This window comes from Chionomys nivalis, chromosome 11 (genome assembly GCF_950005125.1).
Source record: "Chionomys nivalis chromosome 11, mChiNiv1.1, whole genome shotgun sequence".
Classification (NCBI taxonomy): Eukaryota; Metazoa; Chordata; class Mammalia; order Rodentia; family Cricetidae; genus Chionomys; species Chionomys nivalis.
Genome location: NC_080096.1, coordinates 42,401,072 through 42,425,367, shown reverse-complemented (window position 1 = coordinate 42,425,367; position 24,296 = coordinate 42,401,072). Strand labels below are relative to the sequence as shown.

At 48.1% G+C, this 24,296-nt stretch overlaps 1 protein-coding gene across 1 annotated transcript in view; it reads left to right on the top strand.

Moving 5' to 3' along the window:
• Nucleotides 1-24,296, top strand: part of Plpp3 (phospholipid phosphatase 3) — a 78,884-nt gene that overhangs the window by 36,307 nt on the left and 18,281 nt on the right. Inside the window, exons 2-4 of the mRNA XM_057785179.1 lie at nucleotides 1,750-1,907; nucleotides 16,398-16,678; nucleotides 17,060-17,117. Of these exons, the coding sequence (XP_057641162.1) occupies nucleotides 1,750-1,907; nucleotides 16,398-16,678; nucleotides 17,060-17,117 (497 nt within the window). The remainder of the gene's footprint in view (nucleotides 1-1,749; nucleotides 1,908-16,397; nucleotides 16,679-17,059; nucleotides 17,118-24,296) is intronic.

Genomic DNA, 24,296 nt, shown 5'->3' with positions numbered 1-24,296 from the left:
CAGTTAGGGGGTCACAAAATAAATAGCCGTAGAATTCAAATAAATCCAAAGAATAAAACCAAATAAATCCATGTGTGTATGCACCGCGATACATAAATACACTCTTTGGAAAGCCGGTGTTTTTATCGCTGCTGGTCTGGCCGAGAGTAATTGAAAAATTGTGGAGTTCGTGGTACTTTTTTTCAGAGGCGGTCTGGGAGTTTGAGTAACGTGACATGAATTGAATTTAAAAAAGAAAAAAGAAAAGGGAATTTTATCTTTTAAACAATTGCTTATCTTGGGATTTTTCTCCCCACTAATGAATTTCACATTTGAATGAAAGCAATTTGCTGAGTTAAATTAGGGATTTAGGCACTTGAAGGGGTAGGCTTCAAGCCCTACATCAGCTAAAGATTCTGAGTCTCTTGTTTTCCCCCTAGAAGGGAAGGGTAGTGCTGAAATGATGCCCTAAAGTGACCTCTGGGTTACTCTGCTATTCAGTGCATTAACGTGATAAAGTCCTGGACAGTTGTTAGCCTTGGGAATGATGTGAGCCAATCTGTACCTGTTTCCTTGGTGTCCAGAGGAGGAGTGGAAGACTGGAGGCTGAAGGAGAGAGGTTCTTTCCTTGGATGGGGCTAAAGATTTTGTGTTACTCATGCCGTGGCAAACCATTGGTGGCGCTTTAGCAAGGCACTGACATGTTCTTGGTGACAGCCTTCCAAGTCTTTCAACCAGCCAGGACTACTGGCACTCACCTTTAATCTCAGCACTTGGGAGGCAGAGGCAGGTGGATCTCTGTGAGTTCCAGGCTAGCCAGAGCTACATAATGATACCCTGTTTCAAAACAACAACCACAACAAAAAGAAGTGAACTGGTGAATGTGGGCAGGAGGCCTTGTGGGCCAGGCACCCTGGTAGGAGGTGACTGTAGTATTCATGCGAGACTTAATATGGTGGACAGTTGCTTCATGCTTCTGGGCTTTGAGGAACTTCTGGGCCGGTGGTAAAATCTATTCATCGTGACTTTTGAGAGACTGGAAGTCCGTGGCCACCAATAACCAGTCACCTTTAAGAATGACCTGGTACTCCCTGTGTCCTAGAGGGCTGCTATCTGGGATATCAGTGGAAGGGTTGAACTCAACTCTAGTCTAAGCCTCTGAACAGTGAGGGAAAAGACTTGAAAATGCTGACTGCAGAGCCAGACCCTTTGCCAGAGGCTTTATGTACAGGAAAGGACTGCTCACGAAGCACGTTTACGGGGAGGTGACTGAGCTGAGGAAGACGGACTGAGGTTGGGAGCCACGTAGCTAGGAAATGGTGAATCTAGGATTCAGCTTCAAGTTCTCTGACTCTGGTTCCTGCACAACTGTGTGGAACGTGCTTGGCCTTCAGATGAGCTTCTCAGGGTAGAGGTGGTTAGTTAGGGCCCAGGAGACGTTGCCCTGGACACCTAACTGAACACAACAGTCTTGGGTTGTGTTGCTCCTTCTTTAAAACCTGGCTTTAAAAGACTCCTTTCCCAACTCTTCCACTACCTCAAGGAACAAAAAAAGGGGAAGGAAGCCATTTTCCCTGGGGTGATGAATGGGGAGAAGGGGATACAAGTCATGAAGGCTTCTCAGAGGCCGCAGAATCCCACAGATGTAGGAGTTGCTGTAGTATTTCTCTCTGATATTTGGGGCAGTCTCTGCTGTAGGATGTTCCCCTTCGACTCCTTGCACTGATCTTCTCTCTTTTCTCTCCCTTCCCCGCATGTGTGCTCCCCCAGCGGCTCTGCCCTTCCTCATCATTGAGACAAGCACCATTAAGCCTTACCGCCGAGGGTTTTACTGCAACGACGAGAGCATCAAGTACCCCCTGAAAGTCAGTGAGACCATAAACGACGCTGTGCTCTGTGCCGTGGGGATCGTCATCGCCATCCTGGCGGTAAGTGTCCTGCCTCTGTCCTGTGTCACACTGCAGCCTATCTGAGCTCTTGGAGGCTGCGACCAGCCAAAAGAAACTTCCACCAAAGAAAACTTCATCCAGTGTTCTTTTGCCTTGGGCAGCTAATACTGTTTGCTGGGAGATAAACACTTAAACATTTAGAAACACCTTCTAAAAAGTATTTAACGTTCTCTATCCTCATGATGATCTCGTGGAGTTTAAATATTGGTTTTCTTCTCTAATGTCCATAGAGTAAGACTCAGTTGAAATCGGATCTGAGACATCTCTTCCACTCTGAGCCACTGTGTTAGGAGGCTGAGTCCCATCCTTGTCAGCTAGCCAAGGTGTTTTCTGTGCTCTTGCCTCCCCCTTTTGCTGAGCCAAGGTAGTGGGCTGATGCAAATTGCTAGCCTACTGATTAGTTTTCTTACCCCTTGGCTATGGTGGTAAGATAAATAAGCCTTGGAATTCAGAGCACTTGATCCATACCCCACCCCTCGACCAGCAAGCCTGAGGAGGAGCCTGCTGCCTCGAGGCGTCACAATAAACTAAAAAAGACTGAGAATGTCTTAGAATTTTTACCGCTGTGGTAACACCATGGCCAAAAGCAACTTGGGCATAAAGGGTGTATTTCCGTTTAGATTTCCGGGTAGCAGTCCAACACCGGGGGAAGTCAGGGCAGGAACTGGAGATGGAAACTGAAGCAGGGGCCATGGAAGAGTGCTGCTTGTTGACTTGCTCTCCATGGCTTGCTCTGCTTGCTTTCTTATAGCACCCAGGACCCACAGCCCAGGGGTGGTACTGCCTCCAGTGACCCTGGCCCTCCCATATCTGTCATCAATTAGAGATGCCCCACAACAGGCCAGTCTGGTGGAAACATTCTCTCAATAGAGATTTCCTTTTCCCAAATGACTCTAGCTAGTGTCAAGTTAACATAAAACTATCAGCACAATGAGTATTAAAATACTTTGCAAACTCTTAATTGCTAAACAGGTTACTGGGGTGTCTATATAAAGTCCATCCTGATATGTGCTTCCCTTAAAGGACATAGCCCTTGTGAACGATGCTGCAGAAATGTGCCACACAGGGGCTGTGACAAGGTCCCGGATCCTTTGGAGCAGTGCTAGCTTGTGGGCATTTGGGTGTGGTCCACCTAGGCCCTACCTTCTTTTACTGTGTCCATTTGAGACTGGAGAAGGGGAGGGTCATCCTTTGAAAGCCTGTGTTATGATTTGTGAGGTTTACGACGTCTCTCTACCCCTCCAGCATTTTCTAAGTTTGTACTCTGCCCTTGAACTCCTGCCAGGAGACTGAAAAGGAGAGGCAAGGCAGCCACTAGGCCCATAAATCCTGTAGATCCTTGAGCTGCTCTGCTGTGGAACTTAGCTTGGAGGTGGAACTTTGGCCTGCTATCCCCATTATGCAGATGGAAAACCTACAGAGGGATTAGATAAAGGACATAGCTGCAGAGCCTCTAGCTAGTAAAACCTGGGCGTTAAAGCCTATGCCTGGATTGCAGAGCCCCCTTCCCAGCTTTCAGAAATGCATTTCAGGATGGCTAGCCTCTCCCAATGAACTGCATGCTCCAGGGGGTAGGTGGTTAGCTTAACTGGCCTGGTCTGGCTTATGACACTTAACTGTGATTGGCACAAGTTTTTCTTGTGACTTGCCTACTCTGGGGCTTGGTTGTGAACTCCGAAACCTCCTCTTTGTTTTTTAATCAACGGTTTGAATTTGGGCAATGGCAGTGGGAGCGGGGGCTTGTAGAATTCTTTCCAATCTTTAAAAGAAAAACAGTCCACTTGGCAGCCATAGTAGCTTGGGAAGGTCCACTAAGGATCTCGGTTCCAAAGCTGAGAAATGAAAGGTTCTGTTTACTATTGCTCCCAATTGATGGTTGTGGGAAGGAGTTCTCCGGGAAGAATGGCTTTTCCTGAAAGGGGCATTTGTTGCGGAAGGCAGATAATTGTAGAGTATGCCTTGCTGAGGGTTGAACAGGTGTTCTTGATAGACAGGGGATTGGCTAATTAAATACTTCTAAGAGAGCACATTATAATCTCGGAGTCTTGTGATAAGAACAGGTCCGGGACAGGTACGTCACATGCTGTTCAGATGCTCTACCAGGTGTTATTCCCAGTGTGTGCTGGGGGCTGCTCTCAGGCACACAGGAGAAAGTGAATTAGACACCTTTCCCAATTGGAAACCAGTGAAAGATGGGTCTCCATCACCCTCAGTTTCCTCATCTATAAAATTAAAATGATGTTCACAGCTCCTCAAGAGGATTGCCATTGAACTCAAACACTGTGGTCCTACAAACACCCCTAGACAGTGCGCTAGATGAAGTGTCCACAGTCTTGTACATGGGAGCAGCCCCTGGTCTCTCTCAGGCCCCAGGATAGGCAAAGGACGTGTTAAAGCGGCTTCTCCAGAGGCTGTTCTCTCTTTCCTGTCTTTCTTTTCCCAAACAGAAGTCCTGGTCAGCAGGTCTTCTCCCTCGGCACGCCTCCTGCATGGGTCCCACCATTCCTAATTCCTCTTCACACCTATTCCCAGGTGCTTCGTGTTCCTGTCCCTTTACCATTGTCGCCTTGGCGTTTTCACCGAAATGTTCCCTGGGTCCCCAGGTTTCCTTGACACACTCTTGTGCTGGACCCTTCATTATAGGATAAGCAATGATGTCGATAAAATAGGTTTCAATCAAGCCGTGGTATAGTTCAGAGAAACACCAGGCAAGGTACACAGCACACAGCAGGGTCGGTGAGATGGCCCAGTGGGAAGAGGACTTGCTGTGCAAATGAATTCGATTTCTGGGGCCCACCTAAAGGGGGAAAGAGAGAATCAGCCCCCGAAAGTCTTCCTCTGGTTTGACCTCCACATGGTCAATGTGGCACGTGTGCCAGCCCCCTATGCCAATAGTAAAAATTTGTAAAAATAATCTAGAAAAAAATACATACCAATAACCGGTATGCTGGTCAAGAGCTACTGTGTACCAGGGAAACATGGAGACTGTGTTGATAAAGTTGACCCTCAAACACCAAGGGCTAGATAATGGTATGTGCTCTGGTTCATACCTGAAGTCTTCTGTGGTGGGGAATTTTGCAAGTTAATTGAGCTTGACGAGCCTCGGTAGAGTCATATGTTAAGTGGAAAGAGTATGTAAGTAGACGTGTTTTGCTAAAGTTTTGAAATGAGATAAGCACACACACACAGTAATTCAATGCCAGGCATAATGAAGTTTACTCAATAAATGTTAGCTGCCTTCATTGCAAATGAAGATACGATGTCAAAATATGGTGATGCAATGTAGCCAAGACAATGGAGTCTGGAAAAGAATTCCTCGCTTTTGACTGTGGGTCGGCCACTCTTTTCATGTCGTTAGTTAGATCCGAGGTCTCTTGGCTATCATTCCTCTTTGCAATCGGATTTCTACCTCCTGCTCTCACTGCCAAAGCATTTCAGCTAGAGGCGCACGTGACACGTGTGCTCCTATCGCCTGTAGAGGTCTACTAGCCTGCTTACTTGCCATCATGCCAAGAGCGCTCCTGGAGAAAAGTTCAGCGAAGACCTCAGAGGCAGATGAATCACTTGCTTTGGTGTGCTCAGTTCTGGAAAAGCTATCCAAGCTACAGACAGCAGCAGCAGCAGCAACAGCAGGACCCATTTCCCACTCTCCCAGCTTGACTCTCCACGAGCCTGGCTGCCTTCACCCAGAATCGACTTCTGACCAGATAGCCTGAGGGACGGTCAGGCAAGGGAGCAGGTTGCAGAACTGGAAATCTAATCAGCCTGCTATGGACTACCCTGGACCTGGTCAATGTCAGGTTTGTTCCAAAACAGCCAGAGGAGCCTTGACTGATTCGGATGCCCTTGATCCAGTTTGCCCAGTCACCACAACAAAGGCCTGGAATGCTGCTGGAGGAGATCGGGGTGACTTCAAGACGCAAATCATCAGAAGTTATAGAGAAAGCAGACGACACCTTTCGGAGCAGAACCTATGGAAAAAAGTCGTCATTTTGACCTCTTCTGATGTGTATCAAATTCTAGAACTATAGCATAAGAATTCCCTCCAAGTGCACACAGCGGTAGTCCCTACCCTGCCTTGAAAAGCCTTAATGATTCTAGCAGCAGCCAGGCTGGGAGCAGCCCATAGTAAAATCCCACGTCCTGTGTAGCCTTCCGTCAGTGGGGCCTGACGCTGCCCCATCAAGACTATCATGGTCCAAGGTCTTAACATGGCCCCCAAATGGTCATTGTCCTGTTCAATAAACACGGGCTCAGTGCTTGCCGTGATCAGACCCCAAGATGGGCTCACGTAGACTCTTTAGATCTAGGAAATGATGCGTGGGTATGCCATAGGTCAGTCTTCCTCCCTGCTGGCCATGGCCATGGCATGCTACTTCCCCTCGAAGATCCAGCTGTGCAAAAATATTCCTAACTTAGCAACAACAACAAACAAACAAACCCAAAAATAACACCTCAGACTTTTGGCACTCTCTGTCTTAGGTTTGTTTCCCATTGTGTTTCCTGTTCTTCCTTGTTTTCACTGTGCGACCAGTGAGCAAGCCACTGGACCTCTCTGAGCAACACTTTGCTTTTCTGTGAAAGTGGGCTTGACTGGTCATTAACTCCCTGGCCTGATTTTGGATGAGCATTCAAATCAAATGCTCTTCTGTGTGTGATCAGTGAGATCCATGCTTGCTTTTTCTGTAGTCTTGCATAGTTAGGGGAGCAGCACACTTTTGCATGCTCACTCTTGATTGGCCCCTGGTAGTCATCCTGGGAGAAGGAAGGTCAAGAACTGGGGCTCGAGGACAATCAGTGACTTTCCTAGTCTGGCAGGGTAACAGCAACAGTCTTGATCCCGCAGAGTTGAGGCTTTTCAAGTCATGACACTTCTATTGTCCTCGCCAGCCTGCCTCCTTTCCACAGCTGTTTCTCAGGGATGTGCCAGGGTGTGGGACACATGGTGGCGAGGTGCACACTGTTTCATGGCACAACCAACAAGTGCCCCATCTCATGGCACAACCAGCAAGTGCCCCATCTCCAACAAGCCAAGAGTACAGTTAATACTCATTGCCTTGTCCTGGGATCCTGTCTAGGTTTGGTCCCTGCTGCTGGATGACAGGTTCCAGAGAGAGGGAGAGGGAGAGGCAGGCCAGATCTTCTCCTCTGGTGAAACATGATTAGTCACTGAATAAATATCAAGAAGGCATCTCCAGGAAGCATTCCTTGGATACCTCCTCCCCTACCTTCCCAAAATCCCAGATAATTCTGGGCCTGTAGTTGGGGTGCTGACCTCTCGTGTCTGCTTCCAAGATTGTGTCCTGTTAGCTGCACAGGGTGGGGACCATCCAATGTGATCTAATACTGTTTTCAAAATGCAGGCAATGGTACTTTATGTAAGTGCATAAAAATCACCAAGGATGCTTTCAGTCATGGGCAGAAAAATCAAAAGCGTTGGGCCTGCGATACCAGGGGATCCTGTTTGTTTCCCAGAAGCCTTAAATACGCTCTGTGTGGAACATGGGGGCATGCTCGGTGCCACATGCAAATTTCTTACAGAAGAGACAAGAAGAAGAGCTCCAGGGCTTGTTTATTCAGGATCGGACTTCAGTTGGCCCACATCTGGACTTCATTAGTCCCCCCACCCCCAGCCCCATCTCCCTTTATCTGCAAGAGTTCTGCCAAGAAAACAAGGTTCCCCAACATTGCTCCTCATTAAAGGTTAGTTGAGTTTTCAACTGGAAAAAAAGGTGAAGCCGTGCTGCTGGCCCAGCGGCGAGTTAGTGGGACACCCAGTCCCTCAGTTTACAATCCGCTCCATCTGTGCAATTACCCAGACCACCAACAGAGAGAGGTCACATTAATCCTTCGGCTATGCTGTCCCCTGGTCAGATGGCTGCAGAGACCCTCTTATCCCCGGGGGTTTGTGGGAGGGGGCATCTATCCGTGATTTAACAGACGTAGGCATTGCCCAGCTCTGTCTAGGGTTTCGTTTATTCTCTCCAGCACCTGTGCTCACTGCAAGGCCTGGAAAGAAATGAGGCCCGCAGCGGTTCCTGTCCAGTTATGTACGACCCTTAGAGTTCACGACTGTTTGCAAACAGTATCTAATACGAAGGTGACGGGTGTCTCTGTCTTAAGTCACAGTGCTTTATGAGTCCGAGGGATCGAATCTGTGGGAGTCAGAGCATAGTGGGATAGTCAGATCCTTGTATGAGCTGTCTGAGGGACTAGAAACTAATTTGCCTTATCTTAAATGCTCGTCAGCAGCTGTATGAGGTAGGTGTTATTTTCCCCATTTTCTGAGTGAGCGAGGACACTGAAGCCTACAGAGGAAAGTGGGACCTTCCAAAGCTACTTTGCTGGACAAGAGTGGAGGCAAGAATTAAAACTCAGGTCTGACTTGCTTAAAGTCCAAGTATTCTAATGAATAGTCTTTGATGGTTGTTGTTTGGAGTTTTGTTTGGTTTTTTAATCTACAATATGTTTGGTGTGATGTAGAGAGTTCTTTGTCTTTCCTTAGTCAGCTATAAAAGCTTTTAGTTCTTGGTCTTGGAGAGCTACGCGTACGGAGACAAAACATCCAGGCCGCTGGGCGAGTGACCGCTGGTCAGAGTATGCAGCGGTGATTTGTGAGAAACGATTTGAGCGGAGGAGACAAAAGCTAAGTACATGGCCCTAGACTCAGCTCCCAGTATAGGAGAAGAGGAAGAGGAGGAAGGAGGAGGAGGACTATGATGTCCGCCACCTACTGTGTATAGGGAGATGTTCTTTCCCTCATACCACACAGTCCTGGTGGTAGACACTGGACCATCAGCTGATGGGTAAGACGTGATTTTGCCGTTGTAACACGTGGTCAAAAGGGCACGCGAGGCAGGTGTGGGGCCAGCTGTGCTGTTAAAGCATCAAGGAGGGAAACAAATTGGGGGGGGGGACCAAGGTCGTAGGCCCTAGGGACGGGAGTGCTTTAAGGACAATACGTGTCAAAATTTCCTTTTACTTGCGACTAAGAGATAAACAGAAAATTTTATTATTCTCTTCTGCTTTGAGGTCGCCAAGTGTAGACTGGTGTGAGGTGTGAAGGACCCGCCAGTTCAGGGGAAGAGGACTTTGGGCTCTTCACACACACCGACTTGATCATCAGTTTTAACGAGCACGTGTCCTATCTAATTATCAGAAAACGCTCAAGCTGCTGATACCAGCACCACCCTCACATGGATAAGAGCCAGGTTTAGCACGTCTAGTTACTCCTGGTGCAGAGGTGAAAAAAAAAACCCAAACGTGGTGCCAAGACTCACTGGCACTTGAGCGGTACTTTGGAGGGGAAGGGTGGGATTTTTATCAGAGACCTTGACTTGCAGGGAGAAGGGGATTTCTGTAACAGTGCAGGCGATTTTGCAACTCCAGTGCCCTTGCAGGAACTGCAGAGCAGACCTGTTTGGCTGGAGAAACGGGGCCAAGGGTGCTGATGGAGTTCAGGTAGAAAAAGACTGGAGTGAGATTGTCGAGGTCTCTGACTCTTAGGAATTTTCACTCCAGTTAATTGATAGAAATTGACGAGAATATTGTTTGAAGTTAGCTTGGTCAGTTTTCTAACCACGGTCAGAATGAAGCCTGAACCTTTACGGTGGCAATTCAAGGGGAACAAGAGAGAAAAGCCACACGAGGGACCTTGTAATGGCAGGGCAAATAGAAGTCCATGGCAATGGAATAAGGAGAAGGGAGAGGTCTTAAGAATCTGGGTCTTTGCAGTTAGGTTTAGGGACAATGGACCAGAAATACAGGGGTAAGGGAAGTAGTTTGGTGGTGAAGGGCAGGGCTGGGTTTAATCTTGAGCTTGGTTAGTTTGACGTATTGGCATCATGTCCACTTGGGTGAATTGGCAGAAGGCTGGAACAGGTTTGATGGGGCGCATTTGCCCTGTAGGAGATCATCTTCACAGAGTCAGGGAAGCAGCTGAAATCACAGCAGAGGGCTGGGGCTACAACTAGCTGATGACTCGAGTTTATTGAGTAGAAGCCCAATGTGGAAACATTGGGAACAAGGGAACAGCTTAGGAACAGGAAGAAACACACGGTGCTACAATGTTACAGAATCCTGATAGATTCAACACAGAGAAGAGGTGTGCCTTTGGTGTGCATCACTCTCCAGAGAGCTGCCAGCAGACTCTCGTGTGGACTGGCAGAGAGAGGATCTCTTCAAGGAGGCCTTTGGATGCAAGATCCTCCCATTTTGGGAAAATAATGGCACTTGAAGCTATGTTCTTCATGAGGCCTGTGGGGACATGGCGGCCATGCTGATTGCAGCCATATGGGTTCTGAGGTCTCTTCTGTCCTCTTTGTCATCCATGTCTTAGATGTCAGAGTTGTCATACCCATAGAGCCCAGAATCACCACTGGTGGCCTTAGAAATGCCTGTGTCCTCACGGTCTTTAGATAGTGGGAATTTTCCAGTTGTTTGCTTATACTTAAGTAAAGATACGGCAGTTTTTTTTTTTTTTTTTTTTTTTTTTTGTAGATGGAACATTTGGCTTCAGAGAAAGTACAGCTTCGTTCCTGCTCCATCTTGAGAGGCAGAATCCAAGTTTATTATATTTTTCCTTTGCCTCTAGACTGAGAAAGAACTGAGAAAAATGATTTTCCATCATCAAATGTTGGTTGAGTGAATTTTTAATGAGCACAAAGAAATTTGTTAACCCACAAACATGAGCTGTAGGGGTTGGAGTAGGACAAAACAACCCACTCGGGCTGGTGGCTAACAAGGACTTAAACGTACAAGCTTATACTACAGAGTAGAGGATCTTACTGTATATCTCTGTCTTTGGGACATAAGGACCATCTATTTGCTGTGGCTTTTAAAGAAACAGCTTCCTTGGCACCATCAGGAAGAACACAGGAGTGAGAGGGAGGAGGCCAGGTGTCAGGGATGGGACTGCCAAGCTGTGCCCCCTTTTCATTCAGGGTGACTCACTGGCCTCGCTGGCCTTCACCACTCTCTCTTAGAAAGCTTTGGTAGAGCCGGGCGGTGGTGGCGCACGCCTTTAATCCCAGCACTTGGGAGGCAGAGGCAGGCGGATCTCTGTGAGTTCGAGACCAGCCTGGTCTACAAGAGCTAGTTCCAGGACAGGCTCCAAAACCACAGAGAAACCCTGTGTCGAAAAACCAAAAAAAAAAAAAAAAAAAAAAAAAGCATTGGTAGTCACACTGTGACCCGCGGGGTGCCGTGAGAGGCAGACAACAGGGCCGAGGGTGCTTTGTGAGCTGTAAAATGCTGTGTAAATATTATTAAAGCAGAACAGAATATAGGAACATTAGCCCTTCAGAGTCAACGGGGGAAGGGTTCTCAGTCTCTAGAAGGAGAATTGTTAGGACATAATGTGTAAAAATATTACTTTTGGGGGGTAATTTATAAATAGAGCACAGTGTTTAAAATAACACAGAGCAGCTGAGGGGGGTCGAGGGGGTCCTTCTGCAATGGGTTTCTTTTCTTCTGCTTTGTTGCCTGGAAAGGATCAAAACCAACATCACCACACACGCATTTCCTGCCTCTCCCCCCTGGCAAGTTATGCTCTCTGCATCCAGTCTGAAATGTTCTTTTTAAAAGAACTCTTGGGAACGATATTCTTAAATAGTGCTTTGATTTTTTTAAAAAAATTTTATTGTATTGCCCAACCCTTCCTAATCATGGAAGGAGAAGGAGGAGGAGGAGGAGGAAGAAGAAGGAGGAGGAGGAAGAAGAAAGAAGAAGAATGAAAATGAAGCTTTGAAGGTGCCAGGCATATGGTACCATCTATTGAATCCCCTACCAGTCTCACAGGGTGGATGTGAATGCTGTTTTCTTTCTTTCTTTTTTTTTTTTTTTGGTTTTTCGAGACAGGGTTTCTCTGTGGCTTTGGAGCCTGTCCTGGAACTAGCTCTTGTAGACCAGGCTGGTCTCGAACTCACAGAGATCCTCCTGCCTCTGCCTCCCGAGTGCTGGGATTAAAGGCGTGCGCCACCACCGCCCGGCGTGAATGCTGTTTTCTGTAAGGGGACACCTAAGCCCAGATAGGTGAAGTCATCTGGCTGGAAAGTAATAGATAGGATCACACTGAGTCTTACTGGCTCCCAGTTTGTTCTCCATAGCATACCCTGTCCTTCCCACTATGGCTGGCCTAATGTGCCCCTCCCTTTCCTCTCCAGAAACCTGAAAAGACATGGGTGTCTGGGCTCTTCTTCCCCACAGAAGGCAGGAAGAGGCTCTCTCTTACCGTTGAAGACAACTTCCCAAGCACTGGCTTGCTGGCCAGGACCCGTCCCTTTCTGTCCCCTCGTAGCTTAATTGCCCTGCTTTCCTCTGTATGAGTTTCCAGACTCTGGGCCAACGGCCTTAAAAGGCAGGTAGGGGAGAGCGCTCTGCCGGGCTGGCAGCCGGCCATCAACCCCAGATCTGCTGCTAGCCACTTCAGAAAGAGATCAACATGGAAGGAAGGCGGATTTTTTTTTTCTCCAAAGTGAAATTTACATATCAGAACCTTGCTGACTGAGGCAGAAATGAGGGCCTGGGGGTGGGGAACCAAGCCTTTGGAGGGGAGGGGGTGCTCATTTTATGACCCAGGAATGAAAACATTGTGAATAATGAATAAAGTCCGAAAGCAGTAAATCTGGGGCTCCAGAGGAGGTGAGTAACGTGTCAGGGAACGGTTTAAGTCCTCGCCTCCCCTGCAGAGGTGCAGCCCGAGTTTCATTAAATAGCTTTTAAAGGTTAGGATTACAAGAAGCCGAGTCCCCCTGGTTCATAATGATGATTTATGACTGTGTTGTCGACTCCTCGACCCTTCTGTACGAGGGGATGGAGAAAATACATAATTTGCTGCTCATTAACTGTGCAATCTGTCAGGGCGGCTCCAGGAGCCATGTGGTCCCAGATCCTTGTGTCTGCTAAGTGGCTTCAGCCCGGCTGTCCTGGGGGCACACGACGGCTTCTTCACCAGAGAAAATGGTTTTGATAACAATAGAACTAACAAGTTAATCTCTGGGCAGCCCACACCACATCTTTGAACTGAGAGGCCGTGTGGGCTTTCCTCCTCTGTCACTTACCAACATCCATCCTTCCGAGCTCCAGAATTCCCATCTGTATAGCCAACCGGCTTGCCTTCTGGACAGGGTGTGGGCCAAATGAAACAATAGTTTAAAGGAACTGAGAAACGGCTGCTGGAACCAGCACTGTCAGGAGTGTGAGGTAGCATACGGTCTATTATTTTCCCCTCTTGATCTTCCCTTTCTGTCAGGATCTTCACTTGTAGCTCTCCAAGATGGCCCCACCATAGGGATTTTAGAATGTTGAGAGGTAGGGGCTGAAGACAGTCCTGGAGCTGTAATAAAAGCCTGTCTCCAGAAAGTGTCCTGAATAGGAGCAACACTTGCCTAAAACTAACCGGTTAGTCCTGTAAACGATGCTTATCCGCAGTAGAAACCCACGTGTTCCTTCTTACCATGGAATGGTGCTTGAGCCAGGATTTCCTTGTCTAAGACAGGGGCCTGGTCCTGGAAACACACATCAATGCAAGGGCAGGCATTGTGCCCAGGGCCTTGGTGCACAACCTTGCTTGTAGGTGTGTTTCACAAGTAACCTTCTGCTGTTGTCTCTTACGTGTTGCCGCTGCTTGGTTAAGAAGTTATTTTGAAAGCTAGCACAGCAGAGAGGAGGGCGAATGGCATTACTCTCCTGAAGTTCTAAACCATGATTCTGCAAGTAGAGAACGTGTTCTAGATTCCTCCAGCCATAGCTACTTGATCCTCCTTCAGTGTCCATACCCCCTCCAGGTAAACACACCTGAGTGTGATTTGTGAGTAAAGAATCAGAAGTCAGCCAGCGAGTCTGTGGTCATGGACATCTGGAACGTGTTAGCCTGTGAGATTCCGTAGGGTAGAAGCCTGCACAGGTTGGAAAAGGAATTAGATCAGGAGCAGTAGGAAAAAACATTGGGCAGGGGAGGAGCGCGTCTGGGTCCAATCTTTGGGCGCAAGTTAATTTGGGCTCTAGTCTCACCAGCGTAGAATGGCTGCTTTCACACGTGACTTGCCATACCGCTCCAACTTTAATCCCTGTGGCATGTTATCAGAGGGACATTGATTGGCAAGGGTCAGGGGGACATTTCCAGTTGGGCAGCTCTGAGGATTGACTCTTCTCCTGCCCTCTGACATCTTGTCTGTTCCTCCAGTGACCGTTTCTGAGCACCTCCGGGGAGTTAAAAATTAGTTCTGTTTTCTCAGGGAATAGCTAGGCAGGTGCGCTGACTGGGCCAGCCTAGAACCATCCCTCTCTGGGAGAATCATCCTCAATGTGCTGTGGGGAAAGTGTGGCACTGACGGATACAGTGCATTTGTCAACCAGGGCTCTTGTGTCAGCATTGTTCCCACTCCTGTGCCTGCTTGTCGCTGGGCCCTGCTGGCGTGTCTGTTCTCTATACCCTCCTTCCTATACTTGGAGGCCTTTGAGGACCTGGATTAAACTCAGCCCGTGATGCCTTACCCCACCATAAAGGAATAACGGAACCTCTGCAAAGGAGGGCCCCGGATGTGCCTATCGATTGCTTCCCTTGTGGTTGTGAGTGTCTCTGCTCTCTGAAAGGGCAAGTGCGGTTCGGTTCATCCTGCTCCGTGGGAGGAAGTGTGAAAGGGAATGTTGTGGTGAGCGATGAGCTGGCCGTCACCGTCCCTGGCCTGGGCTTGCAACCAGGAAGTGGCCACAGCTGTGCTGTGGAGTTAAGACAAGCGCTGCAGGCTGCACGGTTGTTCATCACCCAAGGCAGTTTGGTCCAGTGACGAAGAAACACCATCCACGTGTGCATCGCCAAAGGCAATTTGGCCAAATGACAGACGTTGTCCACAATCACCTTTATAGAGTGACAGCTGGCCCATGCTTAGGGGATAGAGCACATTGTGGAAGAGCGTGTGCACTGGCCTCTCTTCGACTTTCAAACCTAAGGAGACAATATAGTCTGACTGAGGAATTCAGACACCTAAACGCACTGTATTGAATGTTGACTTTCATTTCAATGTTATGAAAGCTTTTGCTTGTTTGTGAAACAGTCTCCCTGTGGAGCCCAGGCTGGCCTTGATCGTCCTGCCTGAGCTTCCCAGTGCTGGCATTATAGGTGTATGCCACTGTGCCCAGGTTAGACTGGTGCTGGCATTGTAGGTGTATGCCACTGTGCCCGGGTTAGACCGGTGCTGGCATTGTAGGTGTATGCCACTGTGCCCGGGTTAGACCGGTGCTGGCATTGTAGGTGTATGCCACTGTGCCCGGGTTAGACCGGTGCTGGCATTGTAGGTGTATGCCACTGTGCCCGGGTTAGACCGGTGCTGGCATTGTGGGTGTATGCCACTGTGCCCGGGTTAGACCGGTGCTGGCATTGTGGGTGTATGCCACTGTGCCCGGGTTAGACCGGTGCTGGCATTGTGGGTGTATGCCACTGTGCCCGGGTTAGACTGGCGGTTTTGCTCTTGTTGTTTTCATGATGCTATATGTGTAAGAAGTAAAAGAGGGCTAGAGATGCCACTCAGTGCTGGGGCCTTGGGTTCACTTCTCAGTATAGAAAATTAAATAGGTAAGTGTTAAATAATGAAAGTAAATTAAGTCTCTCTTCCCATGACTCAGCACATTTCCCGCCAGAGCTGTCTCATACACCAGCGACTCTGCATAGGCCAGCAACCTCCGTCTATGGGGAAGTAAGTGAAGCCTGAGAGGTTTTAGTCCTGAAGTGGGTGGGGAACGGGACAGAGCCTGGATTTACTCAGGAACTGACTGCCGTATTCACTGTGGACTGTGGAAATGCCCGTCAACGCTAGCACCAGGGCCAAACTAGTATTAATACACATCCCAGAACCCTAAGATTCGATCACATGGGTCTCTGACATGTAGCCACTCTTTTTTTGTTTGTTTGTTTGTTTTTGAGACAGGGTTTCTATGTGTAACAGCCCTGCCTCCTGGAACTAGCTCTTTTAGACCAGGTGGGCCTCGAACTCAAAAAGATCCGCCTGTCTTAGCCTCCCGAGTGCTGGGTTTGAAGGTGTGCAACACCACTGCCCAGTATGTAGCCACTCTAAACTGTGCCTTTGAGTCTTTATTTTCTTTAGTTTTCTATAGATGAGTCTTTTTTTTATGTACATACACACACACACACACACAAACATATATATATATATATACATTAGTCTCAAACACACATGTATATACATATTTATACTTGGTGAATTTTATTGTTGTTACAGAGATTATAACAATGTCAGAATCTTTTTAAAGAAGGAAATAACAGCCATGTCGTTCACACTTTGGTTGTTCCTCTTGTGTTTATTTAAATATACATATTTAAGTAGGTCATTAAGATTCTGTACCTTTTAGTTAAATAGTGACTATATTCTCCTATTGTCACAAAATGTGGTCTGCAATGTCACTTTAAGGATGTCTCAGCTCTCCCTAACTTCCTTATTGGTTTCTTTTCAGATCATCACAGGGGAATTCTACCGGATCTATTACCTCAAGGAGAAGTCCCGATCCACCATTCAGAACCCTTATGTGGCCGCTCTGTATAAGCAAGTGGGCTGCTTCCTCTTTGGCTGTGCCATTAGCCAGTCCTTCACAGACATCGCCAAAGTGTCCATCGGGCGCCTGCGGCCTCACTTCCTGAGCGTCTGTAACCCTGATTTCAGTCAGATCAACTGCTCTGAGGGCTACATTCAGAACTACAGGTGCAGAGGAGAAGACAGCAAAGTACAGGAGGCCAGGTAAGATGTCACCCGCACACAGACTCTTGACACAGTGTCCTTTGGAGAGCATCTACTGAACACCCCAGGGGCTGGGCTCTGGTTTAGATGAGGGAGAAAGTGTGGTACCTACGCTGGAAGAACTCATAGCCTAATGATTGAGACAGATGTCTAAATACATCGATGTGATATAGCATCGGTAAATCCATTCCTTCATTTATTCCTTCTCTTGCTCGTTTATGCATGCCTGCTAAGTTCCAGGCATGTTTCCAAAGTACTACCAAGAATGCAGAAATGAACAAGATTGGTGTCTGCTGTCAAGGTCAGAGACTAGGAAGGGAAGACAGGAGAACATTGGGGATGTGACTATGGTCCTTTCATGGCCCCCTCTTGTTCTTGCAGGAAGTCCTTCTTCTCGGGCCACGCCTCCTTCTCCATGTTTACTATGCTGTATCTGGTGGTAAGTTTCTGTTCTCTGACAGGAGCAGACCCAACCATAGCTTACCCCCTTGGTATCCGTGAGGACATAGTTCATATGAAATCCTTGAGGAAAAGACCTGGGCACGTTAAATCTCATTGGAGCGCAACACTGCCGTAGCAGAAGTCCTGTTAATGTCTAGACTTTTTCTAGATAAAAGTCTGTTCACCCTGCTGCTAGATAGGGACTCTGTGTCCATTTTGGAATTATAGCGTGATAGAAAGTACTTGCCTAGTAGTTTATGGTACAGTCGCTGCTTATGCAATCATAACCTTGTTACCGACATTGTTCTGGAGTAGGAAAAGATGATTAGACCCAGAGAATCCAAGTAAACTGTCAAATCTGCAAAAGCACCAGCAGTGACTTTCAAACCCAAGGCTTCTGCTCTGGTTCTTACATCACACACCGTCTGGGTTTGTTCCCATAGTGTACCTCAAATGTTTTAAGTCATTGATATGGGAGGAGGCACACACACGCTCTGGCGTGTCTAAGACAGTCAGATTCGATTCTGTCTTCCACCCTCCCCTGGCTTCCAGGGACTGAACTTGGGTAATCAGGCTCCCTTGCATTGTCCAGTAGCAAGTGCCTTTACCTTCTGAGCTGTCTCTCTGGCCTTCACTATCTCAGTCACTGAGAATGATCTTGGCTGTTACAAAGTACTTCTTTATTTTTTTTTAAGATTTTTTTTTTTTTTTTTTGGTTTTTCGAGACAGGGTTTCTCTGTGGTTTTGGAGCCTGTCCTGGAACTAGCTCTTGTAGACCAGGCTGGACTTGAACTCACAGAGATTCGCCTGCCTCTGCCTCCCGAGTGCTGGGATTAAAGGCGTGTGCCACCAACGCCCGGCAAGATTTGTTTATTTATTTAATGTACACTGGTGTTTTGCCTGTATATATCTGTGTAAGGGTGTCAGAATTTCTGGAGCTGGAGTTACAGACAGGTGTGAGCTGTCATGTGGGTGTGGGAATTGAACCCGGGTCCTCTGGAAGGACAGCCGGTGCTCTCCAGCCCCTACAAAGTACTTTTAGTACACATTCCTGTTTCCTGGATCCAGGAGCAGTAAGAAGTGTGTCTGAGTTCATTTGCCTTGGAGGGTGGAGATGCGATTTGGATTCGCACGTCCTTCCCCGGCTGACTTCCTCAGACATGCTCAGACCGTGCAGGTGGACAGGCTCCCAACACTCTAGCTGCCCGGTGGCCAGCAGGCCGCTCTGCTTTCCTTTGCCAGTCTTTTCCCACCTTTCCTCCCGCCTTGAGTGAGGTCCCCAGCCAAGGCACTTCCTGCTTTCTTCAGCTGCTCCAGTGGAGTTCAGAGCGAATAGGTGCCGGGAGGTCAGACATAGCTCCAAAAGTGGAAGCCGTTTGGAAAAAGAACATTTTGATTTCAACTTATTTAAAAAACATAATTAGGAATCGGAAAAAAACAGAGTTTGTTTTGTTTTGCTTTTTCCCCACTGCTTTCCAAGTTCAGAGGCCTCTGGCTTCCCATTACCCAGGATGCAATGCTGAAAGGTAGGCCCCAGCCTATAAAAACATTCGAACCTGGGCCTTATTTATTCACGAATGGCACCCCCCTCCATTCTTCATTTGCTTGTTTTTGTTTTGCTCTTAAAAAGGATAATTTAGCAGATATTTAGGTTTCTGTTCCATGTGTGTATTTTACCAGGGCTGGAAGCAATTTCACAAACGTAATTTCAGTATTTTGTAAAAGTGCTTAGGAGAATTGTATGTGTTCATCCCCTCCACCCCCACCCCACGTCCCTTCATTCTATTCCAAGAGAAAAATACTGAATTCTTTTGAAGTCAGCACTGGGCAGGATGGCCTTTGCAGCTGTCCAGGTGTGTGTTGACATGTTTGGGGTGCAAGTTTGGGGGCCCTGCTGTGTGCCAGGCACTATGCTATGGGTCACAACAAGGCATGTGCTTCTCCGTAGCTTGTGGGCTTGGCTTTGATTATCTTGTTTGTGGAAATAGACTTGAATCTGAGACGTTAATACCGACTCACAGAACCAGGAGAACAGAAGGACACTTGAAGGGTGGTCCTCCCTCTTCTCTTTATATTGGCTACAAAATAAATAAATAAATAAACAAATAAATAAATAAAACCTCAGAAAAAAACCGAAAGGAATGTGAGCTCTTGACCTAATTTCAGCCACACCTGAAGGAGAAGAGGTCTGACCTGCCCTTCTTCCCATCTGCTTTCACAGTTGAGGTGGTTCCACACCCTCGCCTGGCCTGCCTCCACTCCAGCCTTTCACTAGCTGTGGCCACAGAAAGGAGTTGGTACAAAGGATGACTGAGCGAGGCGTGCGTTGTCATCGGAGATTTATTTGTATCCCTTTGAGGGAGGGAAATACGTAGTGCCTTCTTCCTGGTGAAAGAAAGGAGGGAGAGAGAGAGGAGGGGAGGGGGCATGCTTAGCCCTTGTCTCTTGGTATATTCGCTTTCTCTCTCTCACACACACACACCCAGACCCTTTGATTACACACAGCCGCAGGATCTTGGGAACTTGTGCAGAGATGCGTATATGCACTGTCCATTTTTGAAGACACCCACACGTACAGATCCAGACAGACAGACACACACACACACACACACACACACACACACACCTCTCCTCCCGCCCCACCCCACCCCGCCCCGCCCCAAGGTTATCTGCCTTAAAGTAATGTCAAAAGGCGGGCAATACGAGCAGTGTTCCTTCCCAGCCCTTGGCTTTGTATGATATTCCACACAAATCCCAGTCCTTCCCAGGCTCCACTTGCAAAACTTCCCTCAAGAAGGTTTGAAGCTCCCTGCCTGGGAGTGGAAATCTTGCCATCAGTGAGACAAGCCCTTTATCCCACCCCCAGGGCTTTTATGTTGGACCCCAGGAAGTGCTACAGTTGGACCTGGATCCTGGCCTACCCTCCACGTACCCTGAGCTTTCTCTGACAGCCTGAGATCCACGGCTTCCCTGGAGCATCAGGGAGGATCATATGGGAACCAGCTGAGCGTGGTGCACTCGCACCCAGTTTGCTTTTGCCCCTAGAGTCAGACAGATACTGACTCTGCTATTAGTTAGCTGTGAGCTATGAGTGAGAGACTCAGCAGCCTCTGTCTACTCATCTGTAAAATGGACACTGTCACGTCTATCTGAGAGAGTGGTTACCACTAATCTGGCCCTACACTCTCCATCTGTCAAGTGAAAGAAGAAGGAGTGGGGGTTGGTGCTGTTTATCGCCCGGTCTGCATTCTATTTGGAAGAAGTTTAAAGTCCTCTGTGTGATGAAAGAGGAAGGGAAGTCATGAGGGCCAAACTTCTGGCCATGTAAGCCTGGAGTTCAAAGACGGGCTGACTAAAAACACCAGGCATCCCCATTGCAGGCCTGTCAGCTTCAGCCATCAGCAGCAGCAGCAGCAGCAGCAGCTTCCAGAGCTTTGAAAGGCGCTCCAGACTGGGTTTGGATTTGCAAAATGGGTGGCTTGGAAAAACCATGCACGAAACACCAAATTATCTCTGGGCATGGAAGCTTAAGGATGAGGTTAAGGTTTGTTAGAGATTGCTACAGCACAAAGAAGCATACACTATGCCTCCCACCTCGGGGCCTTGGCCTCCATCCCTGAGGACCACATCTGGATTGGTCCTTTGCCTCCATGGTCAGGGCACGAGGACGGTGTAGTTAGCTGGATAAACACCAACACTAAGGCAGACACCCACTTATGCCGCACACCTGGTGTCTCCACTGTGTACCAGATTCTCAGATACCATCCAGGGCTCCTGGGATGCCCCGGACCTGGGATCATCCACAAGAAAACCACCCATTCAGCATTTGGCAAGTATGTGGTGAACAGCTGATAGGTACCAAGTGCCGTGATAGGAGTGGGAAGATGGAATTTGGTAAGGCATGGTCACGGTGCTTCAAGTGTTCAGACAGAGACCCCAGGAAGACAATGACGATAGTGTGGCACCTTGTGCCCAAGCGATCGGGAGATGAGTAGGGTATTATGGCTTTTTGGAACTGTGGTCTGCTGGAGCAGATACGTGAAGACAAGTCTTGTGAAAACGGGAGGGAGCCACAGCACATAGAAGCACACTCTGTGCCTCTTGCCTCCAGAGTGTCAGCTGTACAGTTCCGTCCTGCTTGGTGGCCAGAAGGCAGCAGGAAATGATATTGATCATTATCCTCCGCGGTGGGGAACACTGCATTCACCGTTTCCTTCTGCCTTGCTCATTAGGCTACAGTGGGTTTACGTCCAGGCTCCTCCTTCCTTGGAAGGCAGCACCTTGCCCAAGTTTGACTTTTTTCAGGTCTCCTTCTCAGAGAAGCCCTCCCCGACAGCCCTGTATAAAATAGATAGTCTCATCCTCCATCATAGGTCCTTCCTGCTCTCCTCACACCCTTAACGAGTGTGCAGTGGGTGTTTGATGGGTGAAATGAGTGTTGGGTGAGCCTTGGGTCACTAGACGGTCGTAGGTCAATGGTCCTTTTCAGTCCAATAAGTTGCTTTTCATTCCATTCACGGACTTGTTAGATTACTAAGAGCCCTGTGGTCTAGGAGCAAGGCTTTTTAACCTCTTTACTGAACCCTTTCCCCATTGGCTTCTGCTGTGTTGTCCAGTGAGATCTGTTTATGTGTCACAGGATGTGTTGGGTACCAAGGAAACAGGGAAGTGGCTGACCTCCGACGGCCACATTCTCCAGGCTGTGGTTGTTAGTCATTGAGGTTTTGTTCAATAAGTTTGAAACCCCAGAGCATAGGGTCTGGGGTGCCCATGAGGCATTCCCACAGATCCTGGAAGAACGTGTTCCAACCTCTCATAGGGACATAATTGCTGTCTCTAGGGGGAGAGAAGCATAAACTGCTGTACCAGATGTTTTTCTGCTTCATTCTGTCTGTCTATCCATCCACCCATTTGTAGGCACTTGTTGTGAGCCAGAACCTATGGTAGCACCTGGAAACCCCAAAGGTGCTCTCAGAATTTGTGGAGAAACCCATAAAAGCATATAGTTGTGACTGAGTCCGAGACTCTCCCTGATTCAGGATGGGAGCAGTGGAGCCTAGAGGAAGGGCTGTTAGCTCTACCAACTAAGTCAGCTCAGAGACTCCCAGGCCAGTGCCTTCCACTCACTTATACAAGCCGGATGTCTACCGTTGAGATGTGGGTGTTTATTAAGTATGTCAGACGGGTGCGGTAGAGGAACCTGACGCTCCAAATATTACGGAGCTTGTCCCAGATGACAGCTACATTGCTCCCTGGGATGACTTCTTTTCTCCCAAGACTAGAGAGAGAAGTTCTGAAAACCAGGACTCGGTGTGAAGCAGTAATTTCCTACCGAGACCAGCAGCCCTTGAGTTAGACCGTAGACTCAGAAAGACAATTCTTCCATGTAATCCAGAGCGCCCTGTTTCCTTGAGCAACACAGCCTCTTCTGTCTGGATCTCTTCATCTGTGCCATGGGTACCCCAGTGTCCACCTAGCGTGATGCTGGTGGCAGTTGCCGGTAACTCAGCTTCTAGGCCAGTGTCTAACTCAGTGCTCGACAGAATCATCATTTCCTTTCCTTCTCTTGATAGTGATGGAAAAATGAGGTTTGATTTTTTTTCTGGAAAGGAAGAGAGTGTCAGGTTAAAAAAAAATCTTTTGTCTTCAAAGCAGTTTAATAACTCTACAGAGGGAAGCTGGTTTACATCATGTGGCCTTCTGCCAAGCCCATGAACCCGGGTCAGGTAGGGTGCCCAGGAGGAGACTGGAGAGCGAGAAAGTGTCTCACTCTGGGTGTGGGTGACCTGTGCTGCCTCTCAGAAAGCTTCCTTTCCACTCTCAACCCACCTGTCCCAAGAGCAATGGCAGCAGGGGAGAAGACTGTGCAGGCCTGTTTCTCCAGTATGCAAATCACTGCATGAAACACAAATGACTTAGCAAGAATTAGGGAGCCTTGGAGCATGGCTCACACACCAGGCTCAGCCCCGGGTAGACAGCACCAGGCTGGAACTCACTATAAGGAGATCTAATTGGAAGTCCCATTCCATAGAACCTCAGATTTGAAGCTAGGGCCAGGGAGGAAGTTCCATTTATGGATGCAATGTGGATGCCAAGGTCCCATGTGCATTCCTCTGGAGAGGGGAAGCAGATGCGCACCTTTGAGTGTAATCCTTCTCACACCCCAACCGGCAGGTCTGTGTTAGCAGCTGGAAGCACAGCCTCAGCACCAGCAAAGCAAACTGTCGGGACACAGGAGCGTTATTACCGTAGTGCTAAAAATTTCTACTGCTAAAAATGTGTGTGTCCTTCCAGTTTTTGAACACAGTACACGTTTGCAACATTTTTAAAAGTGAGCACATCTTAGGGGCTGGAGAGATGGCTCAGTGGTTAAAAGCACTGCCTGCACTTCCAGAGGACCTGGGTTCAATTCCCAGCACCCACATTGGCAGTTCACTAATGTCTATAACGCCAGCTCCAGGAATTCTGACACCTTCACACAGATACACATGCAGGCAAAAACATCTCTGCACATAAAATAAGTAAATTTTTGAGAGTGAGCATGTCTAGGGCTATCTACAAGAGCAGAGAACTTCAGCAAAGTAGAATGACTTAGCTGGGGCCCTCATGTGCAAGCAAGTAGTGAGTTCCTCAGCCCAGAGCCGTTCACAGAGAGCAACAGACACAGGCAGGACAGGATTTCGGGAGTGGCCCAGATGTGGTCAGGGTAACTCACTCTGAGGACTTAGCTGAAGCTCCTGCAGGCCCTCTCTGATACAGGGAAAGTCTGTTTTAGTTTTAATGTCCTATTCTTGAGTGACCTGAACCAGTACCAGGAACTAGGAATGAGTGGAGCCTCTAGAGTTGCTGCCCGGAGCTCCAGATTATATGTAGAGAACCTTTTGAGGCCCGAACCACAGTCTTAAGTTAGCTCTTGTGAACTGGACTGGGCACCAGAAGATCCCACCCATTTGGTGGGATCCTACTGTCAGCCACAAAACCTATTGCCATTACCTAACTAACTTCGAATCAAACGCATCCATTAAGTGGAAGATCATTGCACAAGGTCTTCCTTTAGTAATTTATTTGTTTTGGAAAGCCCGTCACAGTCACTGAATAACTCCTATGTCAAGGCAAAGGGCCATCTCCATTGTAAACATCAGGGTCATTCCTGACCGTGAGGCTGTTGTTCCACGGT